Source organism: Poecilia mexicana, unplaced genomic scaffold, assembly GCF_051168715.1.
Source record: "Poecilia mexicana isolate PSO_F unplaced genomic scaffold, ASM5116871v1 scaffold_21, whole genome shotgun sequence".
NCBI lineage: Eukaryota > Metazoa > Chordata > Actinopteri > Cyprinodontiformes > Poeciliidae > Poecilia > Poecilia mexicana.
The window spans coordinates 7,086,094-7,097,692 of NW_028263390.1; the positions used below are offsets into that span (position 1 = coordinate 7,086,094).

The 11,599-nt window shown below is 39.3% G+C and overlaps 1 protein-coding gene across 1 annotated transcript; it reads left to right on the forward strand.

The window, feature by feature from the left end:
- The first annotated feature begins 744 nt into the window (after positions 1-744).
- On the forward strand, positions 745-10,991 carry enpp5 (ectonucleotide pyrophosphatase/phosphodiesterase 5). The gene is made up of 4 exons (XM_015002429.2): positions 745-1,030; positions 3,591-4,493; positions 5,997-6,173; positions 7,444-10,991. Exons 2-4 carry the CDS (start codon positions 3,614-3,616, stop codon positions 7,860-7,862), a joined length of 1,476 nt encoding a protein of 491 aa, XP_014857915.1. The 5' UTR covers positions 745-1,030; positions 3,591-3,613; the 3' UTR covers positions 7,863-10,991.
- Positions 10,992-11,599: the final 608 nt, after the last annotated feature.

Here is an 11,599-nt window from a genome sequence, read left to right on the forward strand (position 1 = left end):
TGTCACTGTAGAAGAAAAGCACACCCCCCACCCCCACAGCACCATGCTGCCACCACCATTTCTTTCAGTGTTGCTACTGGATTGCATTTTCAGTAGTGTGTGTAGTGTTGGGGAAAAAATATGAAAACATGTCTGATTTTGCCTCAACAATTGTGTGTTACTTTGTGTTTATATGTCCCATGAATTCTCAAAAAAAAAAAGTCATAAAGCAAGATGACAAAATATTAAATAAGTCAATCAAGAGGTATACATACAGCACAGCAGTTTAGCTCATAAGCATAAATCGGGATCATTAAAATTATGGGTTTGTAAATTTAATTAGGCTAAAAAAGACCTCTGCTGTCAAACAGACTGTAATTTCTTTTTATAGCACAAAGTCTAGTCTACGGTAGAACTTGGCTGACACCTTGTGGATAGTTTTTGTCATAGTTTTCATCCTTGCATCGCTTTTAACCTCAAAGCAGGAGGGGAGAAAAACTACTGATTTGGAGCAACATTGTAATGCAGTCTGATGGTAATACTCCCTTTTTAGATTTGAATGTCCTGTCATTGAGACGCATTTATCAGGAAATGGCTACTCTTCTTCTGCTGTTCTTCCCCACCTAACCCAAAAAAACAAAACAACAAAAACACCGACAAGTTCAACTGATCCATTTGTTTTGCCAGTTCAGCCTCCCACCCGTCGCTCAGACCTCCCACCACCACATCCCACCCACATTACGTCATGTGGACCGCGCGCTCCCCTTGTCCGCGAGAGAGCTGATCAGCAGCGCCATCACCTCTCGTGCACCTGCAGCCAAGAAGACGTGTGCGCGCAGCCTCCTGCCTTCATATGGTCCGGGTCTGCTTCGGCGACTGTAAATAAACCGGGCAGGGAGAGAGAGAAAAAAAGGTTCACACACAACTAACTGCGAAAGGCTGAGGAGGAGGCGGGACTTCCGCCCCGGGAGCAGAGCAGAACTAAACCGGTCCGGCTGTTTATCTCTTTGTGCAGCCGGAGAGGACCGAGGAAAGGTTGGGTTCTGATAAGGTAAGCGCGCTTGTTTTTTTTTTAATCATTATTATAATTTACAAATGTGTTTACTTTCTCTCCGATCTATCGCCTTCCGATGCTATATTAATGCACACTGGGTTTTGCTGACATTTACCTGGCTATTGTTTTCAATAACCAGCAGAGCTTCATAGAGGTTAGCTCTGCTGCAGAAATGTATCAAAACTTTACAGTCTATAAATCCCGCGTCGTTAACTGTCTGTGTAGGGTAATTAAATCGGATATATTTCCAAATGACACCATTTCTGCTGATGCGTTTATATGCCAACCTGCTGCTGCTGTAAGGTCAATCTGGGCATATGAATTTACATCAACAACTATGTTTTTAGCAACAATTACACACCGGTTACACACAAGTTTGGTATAAATAATTTTTAAAACATGTCAATTCCTAAAGTAAAATGCTTTTCTATTAATTTTGAAGTAGTGGAATATAATAGATGAGGAGACACAGCTCAGAATATAACATATTAAATACTTCAGGTGCATCAATTCAATGCCTTGCAAAAGCATTCATAACTCTTTAACATCCTTGCATTTTTGTCACAATGCAACCACAAATTCTAATTTTTTTGTTGGACAGGGAGCATCTGTGAATGGTTAGTTTCACGGGTTGCCTCAGTTCTCATTTGGATTTTGGTCTGGACTTTGACTGAGTCGTTTTAAGACATTAATATGCTTTGACTGGTTGCTTTGTGACTTTGGCTGAATGCTTAGGGTCATTGTCCTGGTGGAAGGACTCAACTTGCAGTTTTCCATTAGAAACGGTTCGATTTTGGTCTCAGTTGACCAAAGTACGTGCAAAAAGTCCCCGGGTTGGGATTCGAACCCAGGAACTTCTCGCTGCTAAGCAACAGTTCTAGGTAAAATCAAAATAACATACATTGAGTTTTGTAGTTTCAATGCTACAGACTTTGTGCTCTGTTTATAAAGAACAGGCCTATGAAAAAGTGGTTATTATGCATTTCTATAGGGAGGGAAGTGAATTTCATTATATACATACTCAGTTGTTAAGAGCTATTTTTAGTATCCCACTGTTTCTTGAAGCACATCTTGGGATATCTATGTGGGCTGGAGGGAGATTGTTAATGAGCTTTGCAGTCAGCCTTTTTTTATGTGGGGATTAAAATACACAAATCTTCTACAGTTGGCTCCTTCTGAAATATAAACCACCAGCGCATATTAGAAAGGTTGGCATATAATCGAACGCTGTTGGTGCATCACTTTCTCTTTTAGCAGCACTCAGAGAGCAGCTGCTGCTCTCATTGTTTCAACTGAGCCCAACCAGATCACATGTTTAAAATATAGCATATTTTTGCTGACCGCTATGTTGAGCAGACATGAATCTATCCAGCTATTATATTATCATGATCTCAATAATTAACAATATCAGAGTTGCATCTTTTTCCTAAAAGTCTACGTCCCTCATTTGTATATACGCAGTATCATCCAACATTACAGGAATGCACCAGTTTCATCATAGAACTACACTGTAGTTGAGCAGAATGCATTTACTGCTTCGGTGATAAAATGCCCACCATTTTCAAAGAGTGTGTACATTTCAGATTCAAAGACATAAAATGGATAGAGGTGTTTGTGGTGTTTTAAGACAGCTTAAAATATCTCAATGCTCTCCGACTGACTCGTCCTTTGTGGATATTATGAGAAGAATGCCTTTCAAAAGAGAGTTAGGAGTGGGCGCTAAATTAATTTTATTTATTAATTGATTTTTTTTTAGATTTGATTTTTGGAAAATTAGGATTGTTTTCATCAATGCACTCCTTGGGCTTCCATAGTTTGTAGTGATGTCAGCACGTTTCACAAGAATGTTTTACAGCTTTTACTTATTTGGGCATTGATTTTAGGTCAATATGCTACGACAAAATATAAGGGTCAGGCTAAGACTTTTTTTTCCTTTTTAATTACAAAAAGTCATAATATTACAAGACTACAGGCATAATATTAGGAAAATGTAGCAATTTTATGAGAACTCAAACATTGTCATTTTAATAATCACATCATAAAAAGCAACAGTCTGTTTTTACCCATCGTTTTTTAAAACCAATAAAATGGCATACTGTACAGATCTGGACATAGCTGACTGGTTGGGTGGATTTTCACTTTTATTGTAATTTTTAGGAAATTACAATAACCAGGAAACTGATTGCAGTTTCCTGGCCAATCATAGATTACCAATCTTTGAAAAGTCTGACCTGCTGATTCGGATTTTGTCCGATACTGATTTTATCTGAAATGTCACAGAGTTTGTAACAGTGGGTTGACTATTGTTAATTGCAAACATGCAGACAACCTGATGGCCCAGTCCGTCTGTCAAACCTCTTACAGCAGAGCAAAAGAGGACAGTGGTTGACTGAATATCAGCTTCACATGTAAACATCGGCCAATAACTGATTTCCCAAAATTAAGAAAAACTGAGCTGATTCATTTATTGGTGCACCTCTAGTCATTTTACATGTTGTATGCATAATTCTTCCAGATAAATGTTTGCTTGAGCAGGTTTAGTGTTTGTGTTTTGCAGGTTGGGTCATTACAAGCCACACTATGCTGAGCTACTTGACGTCAGGAGGCTGCAGACTTCCTTTCTACCTCTTTGCCATGGTTCTCCCCTTGGTTTCTCCTCACACCCTTAAACGCAATCAACATCAGGAGCACAGCCACAAGGAACGACCCAAGCTACTCCTCGTGTCCTTCGATGGCTTCCGCTGGGATTACATCTACCGCGTCCCGACTCCCAACTTCCGCAGCATCATGGACGAGGGCGTGAAGGTCGAGTTTGTGGAGAACATTTACATCACCAAAACCTACCCGAACCACTACAGCATGGTGACGGGGTTGTACGCCGAGACGCACGGCGTCGTGGCCAACGAGATGTACGACCCAGCTCTGAACCTGTCCTTCTCCATGGAGACAGACAGCGTTTACGACTCAAGGTGGTGGGAGCAGGCCGTGCCTCTCTGGGTGACGGTTCAGAAGGACGGAGGGCGGAGCGGAGCGGCCATGTGGCCAGGATCTGACGTGCTGATTCACGGCGTGTTCCCCACTCGTTACCTCCAGTACAACGCCTCAGTTTCCTTTGAAGCCAGGGTGCGGCGGATTATCGAGTGGTTCTCCGCGCCTGAGGGGGAAGCCGTGGATTTTGGAATTCTGTACTGGGAGGAGCCGGACGAAAGTGGCCACAACCTGGGACCTCAGAGCCCGCTCATGGACGCAATCATCGCCGGGATCGATGAGAAGCTCGGGTTCCTCCTGGATGAGTTGAAGAAGGCCGGGCTGTATGAGAAAGTGAACCTCGTTGTGACCAGTGACCACGGGATGGCCCAGCTTTCCCCCGAGAAGATCATAGAACTGGACCAGTATGTGGACAGAGATTTGTACACCTGGGTGGATAAGAGTCCAGTGGTGGGAATCCTGCCCAAAGAAGGTAACGATACATTAAATGGTGCATGAAATAATCGTCTGGTGACTGGAGTTGGGCGTTTTTCTTTGCCTTCTTCCTGGTTAGAAAGTTCAAAATCTGTTCTTTTTCTAATCAGTGAAAGTGCCATCACAAATAGCTACCTGGTCCCATGACCAATGTGTCAAACATCTTAATAGTAAAAACTCCGCCTGTTGCAATAGCAACTTCAGATATACCTGCTGGATGGGTGTATCACGATACAAGCGTTTCATATCAGTTGATATCAATAATTATTGTTTTTTTTTCTTTTAAATATCAGTGAAATTATTGAATTTTCTATCAGATACATTGATCACGTGTCTTATCACGATATATATTGTTATTGATTTATTGACCAACCCTACCCCAAGCTTTTTTAAATATTGTAATAACTGTTTTGTGATGGATGTGTGTGTCTTTTTCACTTGATGATTTGTTTAATTTATTATTTTTAAATGATATGGACTACTTTTTATCTGGAAATAAAGATGTCTACATCTCTTGAACCATTGCAATTTTCAGTGGTTAGGGCCTCAAAGTTAGTCATTCTCAGCATCAGTGAGGTGTTTTAAGAGGAAGGAATCAGGGATTGAAGAAGCTTTGGAAACAGAAAATGCATAATGCAAGGCGTGTAGAGACATGTTTCAGGTCAATTTAAATTGTGAGAGAGCAATACTTGCAGCAGATAACAGGAAGGTCAAATAACAATACAGCTACATAGCTTAATTTGATCCTTTTGACCTTTCAGTGTGTTAAACAGCTGTTTAGTAATGCTAACTCTTCTAATCGCTAATATAAGATTTAGAAGCCAGTGTGCTACTTTTCTCCCCGTCTCACACCAGCTATATCACATTATCTTTTCTCACAATATAAAACGCTCATGTCTTCATTAATTTTGGATTGTGCAGTTAGTAACACTGTTGCCTTGCAACACAAAGTTGCTGTGTTTGAATCCCGACCTTGGAGTGTTTCTTTATGTTCTTCCCGTTCATGGTTGGGGTTTCTTCATGTATTTCCACAGTCGAAAAGCATGACTGGATGGATGTCTGCTCACAGTAGAAAGACTACGAGAATATATTGAATATAAATCTTGTATCTTTTCTTGTTTTAAAGAGTAATCAGAATTGGCTAACTTAAATAGTGGCAGGTCAGTGTTTTTTTTAACAAAACCAAACAAAAAACTAAAGTTTGGAAATTGGACAAAAGCTGATTGCTACATTTGTTTTCTAGGAAAAGGCTAACAGAATGACTCAGACCGTGAGACAATAAAACCAATTAGTTTTTTATCAGCAGGAGTGCAGAGATGCTTATAGTTCCTGACCCATTTCTTTAGTGTCTATATCATATAAAATACGAGTTATGAGCATTAATGAAAAAGTCATAAGCATATCTGCATATTTAATATTTTTTCACCGTATTGTAACAAATGCTTACGTGTCATTGCGTTGGAAATAAAACTTGACCCTTTGCCTGTGGTCTGCCTCGTAGGGAAGCTCGACGAGGTGTACGCGATGCTGGCGGACGCCAACCCCAACATGGTGGCGTACAGGAAGGACAACATTCCCGAACACTTCCATTATCAGCACAATGTCCGGATCATGCCCATCCTCCTGGAGGCCAAGGAGGGCTGGACCATCATGCAGAACAGGACCGGACTCTTCATGTGTACGTCTGAAAATGCTGCCAGGTTATTCTGGTTATTCTGCACATTTTTTTTTCTTTCTTTTTTTCTTTTCTTTTTTTTAAAATCTAGCTTTAAACAGCAGCTGTTTGCCTGCTCTAATTATAGCTTCACAGGTGATGTATTTCTGTCCCTGATCCAGAAGCTAGCACAAGTTATACCGAATGTAATTAACGAAGAGGGGCCAGATTCATGTTCTCATGGGACCGGAGAAAAGAACAGGGCGGTGGGGGTTGGAGTTCTGTGAGTTTTAACGCTGTGCCTTCCAGCGCTTTTCCTAATTCAATAAAAAGAAAAGAAAAAAAGAAAAAAGCTCCTTCTGTTCAGATTAGAAATGTCAGAACATATGTCTCAGATGCAGTACCACACTAGCTAATTACACTGCCTGTCTCCGCCACAGCTGAAAGCCTGTTAATCAGTGAAATGTCCATGTGGAAGCTGCACCTTACAGGAGAACATGCTGACTCTTTCTTTGGAGGACAAAACAACAGCCGTGCCATCTAACAGTGCTCTCAGTGTATTGTGCATTATGTATTAATGGACAGAGTATTGGCATTAAAATTAAAGTCATGACTAAGGAATTACTGCATCTTTGTAGGCGTCGTTCTCATCAGCAGCGTCTTAAATTTAGCTCCATTACCGACTTAAAGTCTGCTTTATAGATTTGGTTGAGCTGTGTTAAAGGAATAGCTCAGAATGATTGAAGTAAGATTTTACTAAAAGGTCATAAAAAGTAAATATGCTATATGATTTAGTATAAATTAAGATTAGTATAAATTAAGATTAGTTTGTTCCAGAGACTAAAGGTTCACAAACCAAACTAAAACTAAAGAAGTGGATTATTCTGCAATCAGTCATCTGATCTCCACCGGAACAGAGAATAACAACGTTTCCAAATTGGTACCATAAACAGGGCTTGTTATTTTTTATTTTTTTATGCAACGGGTTCCAGATTTCAGTCTCTGGTTTGTTTAAAGCCACACGAAAAATAATAATGTGTTATTTTTGGACATTTTCACTTGTCCACTTATGTTAAACTTATAAAAAATAAATGCTTCACCTAATTTGGAACGTAGATAACTTTTACACATTAATAGTTCTGCCTAACTTTAATGGTTCTTTTAGATTTGTTACGGACAGCTTTGGAATCTATTATTACCTGATGGGTCTGAACATATGAAAAAACTGGAAATATGTAGATGAACAGAAGTAACTGTTACAACTTTCACACCGACTTGTCTTTTTCCTCCTCAGTTGGAAACCACGGCTACAACAACACCTTACGCGACATGCAGCCAGTGTTTGTAGCCAGGGGTCCAGCCTTTCGCCAGAACTATATCAAGGCCTCCATGCGATCTGTTGACCTTTACCCTCTCATGTGCCACATCCTGGCCGTCCAGCCTCTGCCAAACAACGGCTCGCTCCTAAACGTCCAGGACCTGCTGTCCTCGGAGCCGACTACTTCAGCGCCCGCTTCGGCCCACTCCACCCCTCCCCCTAAGGTCAGCAGGTACTCGTACGCCCCAGTTGTGGGTTCGTTCATCGGCGTGGTGATGGTCCTCGGATTCCTAGTGGTCTACGTCATATTGGTGACGCTAAAACAGCGGCCTGCGCTCAAACACAGAAGTTGGGAGATGTCGCAGCCCTTACTGCAAGAGGACTTACACCTGTAGCTGAGGAAGTTTGAAAGGATTGGAGATGGAAAAGAAGAGGGGCGGTCGCTCCCCAAGGTACCCTCCTTGGCCCAGAAGCGTTCTCTAAATGTTTCCCTAACGCCAACAGATGTGGTTTGTGCAAGCGAAACGTTTATAGGGTTTGCTTCTGGTGCAGGTTTAATAAAAAATAAAATAAAATAAATAATGTAACCATGCTTTGATGTGAATTTAACTTGAGATCATGTAACAACTTCAGTGTCACTTTCTGCATAGAGATTTAGGACTAAGAGTGGATTTTTAATCTGTGGTTCTGAGAAGCTGGAACTTTTGGTGGCAAAAACTATGACTTGGGATAATGCAGAGGCATCAGTATGCTCAGATTGATAATCTACCAAAGGTGTTTTATAGTTGATGGTGAAAGTCAGTTCATGTTTGCTTGGACATCTATCCTTGTAGAAAAAAAAAAGAAGTTATTTTTCTGTGACAAAAATAAGGATTTAAGTTATTCAAAAACATACATTTGACTAAATCAAAGAAAAATTTGCAAAAGTAGAAATACCTGCTTTTGCATTGACGTGGTCTTTGCTCACACTTATTGGTATACTTGGTAAAAATGTGTGAAATTTTTTTTCTAAGTAATTTTGTATTACAGTAGCAATTTTCTCTCAGAATACCTTCAAAAAATCTGAAATTTCTAAAAAACAAATTTAGTTGGACAAAATTTCAATGACAAAAAACATTCCATTCACTGAAGTTAGATGAGTGCTGATCTTTGTAAGTCATTAAATGACACAGATTTGCTCATTTTTTTGTCCTACCAGGAGATTTCTAAACTCTACTGTGATCTCTACTGGAGCTGTGTGCTTCGGTTAGATTTGACTTGTACTGAACTTTTAATATTAAAATCTTAACTCTTGACTGGTCATTAGGTCAAATTACATTCAAATTTTAAGTTGTGCTTTAGTGAGACTGCGCTATCTTAATGCTTTTACGCACATTTACCAGGAGTACCATTGAAGGTGGAGAGTCTTGTAAAGGCTAGTAGTGTATATAAGGAGATTAAATATTATCCAACATGAACAATACTGATCTATGATCCAGATTATACTTATATGCATATGTAGATACATTGGCAACTATGGAAAACCTTTGGTTGTTAGGATCTAAACAAATTACGCTTTTTTTTTTTTTTTTTTATCTTTTGACTTCTTTCTTAGTTCCTATTCTATTTTAAATTATTTGGGGTCTGCATGAGAGTCCACTGTTTGGAACCAGCTTTTATGATCCTATGTCCAACAAGAGATGCTGAGAGCAACAGGTGTGGAAATCAGATAACTGGGTATGCCTTCAGACAATCTTTGCCTTTTAAACGTTCATAGTTTTTACACGGAAAAAGTCCACCAGTGAAGTGTGTGGAGAATTTTTGCCGTCTCTCGTCTGCTTTCCTACTAGCAGAAAGAGGTGGAAACGTGTCGGAGATTAAAAATAGCTGTTCAACATGCTACTTTTGAGCTATTCTTAGGCGGTAAGCAAGTTTTGATTTGACATTTTCAAATCTATGCAAATCAGATTTGTATGTCATGAAGTAAAGGAGGACCAAAGTCTACTTAGAGTTTTCCACCACTTGTTCTGCTTGTGGTTTGAGCACCGGAGAAGATGTTACTTTATACTGGAAATGCTGTGATTCTGCTCAAGTATTAAAAAAAAAAATTGCTGTAGCTTCAGGAGACTGGTCATGGTCACTGTTCATTTTGAATGCTACCTGGAAAATTCACTCAGTGTGTCAAGCTACTTCATGTGTAGGGCATTCACGTCACACTACCTTGCTCTTTCATAGTCAGCTACCATTTGCCTTTAAACTAAACAGAGTACACCTCTCTCGAGCATTCATTCTGTCTTCTGGTCTGTTACGCCCTCTTCACACCAGATTAAGGCAGCCCTAGTCTCCTGGATTTCTATCGCAGTTGGAAGTTTACAACAAATTTACCTTAGGAAATTTGGAAAACCTCATTTTAGAGTGAAATGTCTCTACTATGCTATATGATGGAGTACATCCGCTTTCTCTACTGCATTTTTGATCATCCTATCAAAATGCTACCACTAATGACAAAAGTTTTGCAGCCTGAATAATTTTGCAACCTTCCTGCAAACTGCCCAAATGCACAATTTGGGGGTGTGCGCGCCTTATCTGACACCATCGGATCTGCTCATGAAGGCATTCAGAGCAGAAGGTCTTTCGTGGCCCAGTCACAGTCCGGTGTGAAGGGGGCTTTACTTGTTGACTGTCTCGGGAGGGCATTCTTTCTCTTTCATAGATGACTGTGTATTTCGCTACTTACTGTGTCGTAATTCAGTGTTGTAACCATGGCCATATTGTCGGTGAAATGTGAAGTGCAATTGCAAACTGTCTGTACTGTGTCTTAGGAATTCTAGGGTTTATTGTCAATTTGGTTGAGAATAATTTTTCGGAACGACTCGCAAGACACGATCCCCTGATTTGCACTACAGGATCGAAACAAGGTATTGGATGCTTCTTAGGACGTGTAGCCTCTAATTTGCACTTCTAGTTCATAGTAGCCATTTCAATTAACAAAAAGGAAAAACTGACTCTAGTTTGAAAGCTTTTTAATTTGTATAGTTACAGAAAAGATTAGAAGACTTGAATCCAAATCAGTTGTGTGTATATTTTTGCTGCACCTTATAGATATATATAAACAAAAAGATTGGTTTAATTTTCTCTGTTTGCTTTTCGAATGGCTTAACCGTGCCCAAAAACAACAGACATCACTGTGATATAAATATAGATATACTTTTTACAAAATTTAAATTAATAAATTAAAAGCATTTATATGGGAACTACCTACTTTCTCATCCTTTTAATGTTTTAATAAACAAAAGTATTGTCTAATAACTTTCCCAGACCCACTGATATGGAAGTGAAGTATTATTGTATTTCGAAATTATTCAAGATCAGCAGTATTATATTTCAAAAATGATTCATTTGTACTTGCTGAAAACAAAGGAGTTTATTATTATCGCCTTGGATTTGGATACAGTGAATATTTAATATGAGTGACAGATTCTATCTTTGCCATGTTGATGCAGTTAAGAGTCTTCTGAAAATAAAGTGGCTCATAAAAACCTGAACCTTTGTCTGTTTTGCTTTTTGGTGGTCTTCAGGTTTATCTGTGTCCACATTGTTTATGGGAATATGACACTGGTTCCAATCCCCTTCAAGATATTTTAACTAGATAACTACTTTTCAGTGTCTTTAGGTAAAATTCCCAGTTTTTCATTCATCAACTAAGTCTTTATTTCCAAATATTTGAGACACATTTGACTGAATTTTCATGCTTTCAGACAGCCTAACAAACTGCTATTTTATGTTTCCATGTACCTATGTCGTGCAAACTGATGATTTCTTACTGGACCAGTAAAATTTTCTTACAACTTCCGACGTGATCCTCAAAGGCATGCGCTTTTAGGTGACAACTTTTCACGGTAGATTACAGCAGAACCCGTGATTTGTAAATCCTGTAGTGTATTTTAGGTCTATCCAGATACTTGGCATTATTAAGAAAGGTTTTTATAAGCTCTTCCAAATAAAAACATTAATTGTATGACAAGCTTATTTTGCAGGGAGTTATTTCTTGATCGACATTGCCACATTTCACATTGATGTTAGATTAACTTCAGTGGAAAGATGATGGTGTTTAATCCCAAGTCCAGTTAATGGTCAGTTTTAGTTGGATAAG

Bases quoted from the DNA above. Each gene is read 5' to 3' on its own strand.
- enpp5 (XM_015002429.2), top strand. From the start codon at position 3,614: ATGCTGAGCTACTTGACGTCAGGAGGCTGCAGACTTCCTTTCTACCTC. The intron at 4,494-5,996 runs GTAACGATACAT...TCTGCCTCGTAG, and splicing joins GGGAATCCTGCCCAAAGAAG to GGAAGCTCGACGAGGTGTAC. The intron at 6,174-7,443 runs GTACGTCTGAAA...TTTCCTCCTCAG, and splicing joins CAGGACCGGACTCTTCATGT to TTGGAAACCACGGCTACAAC.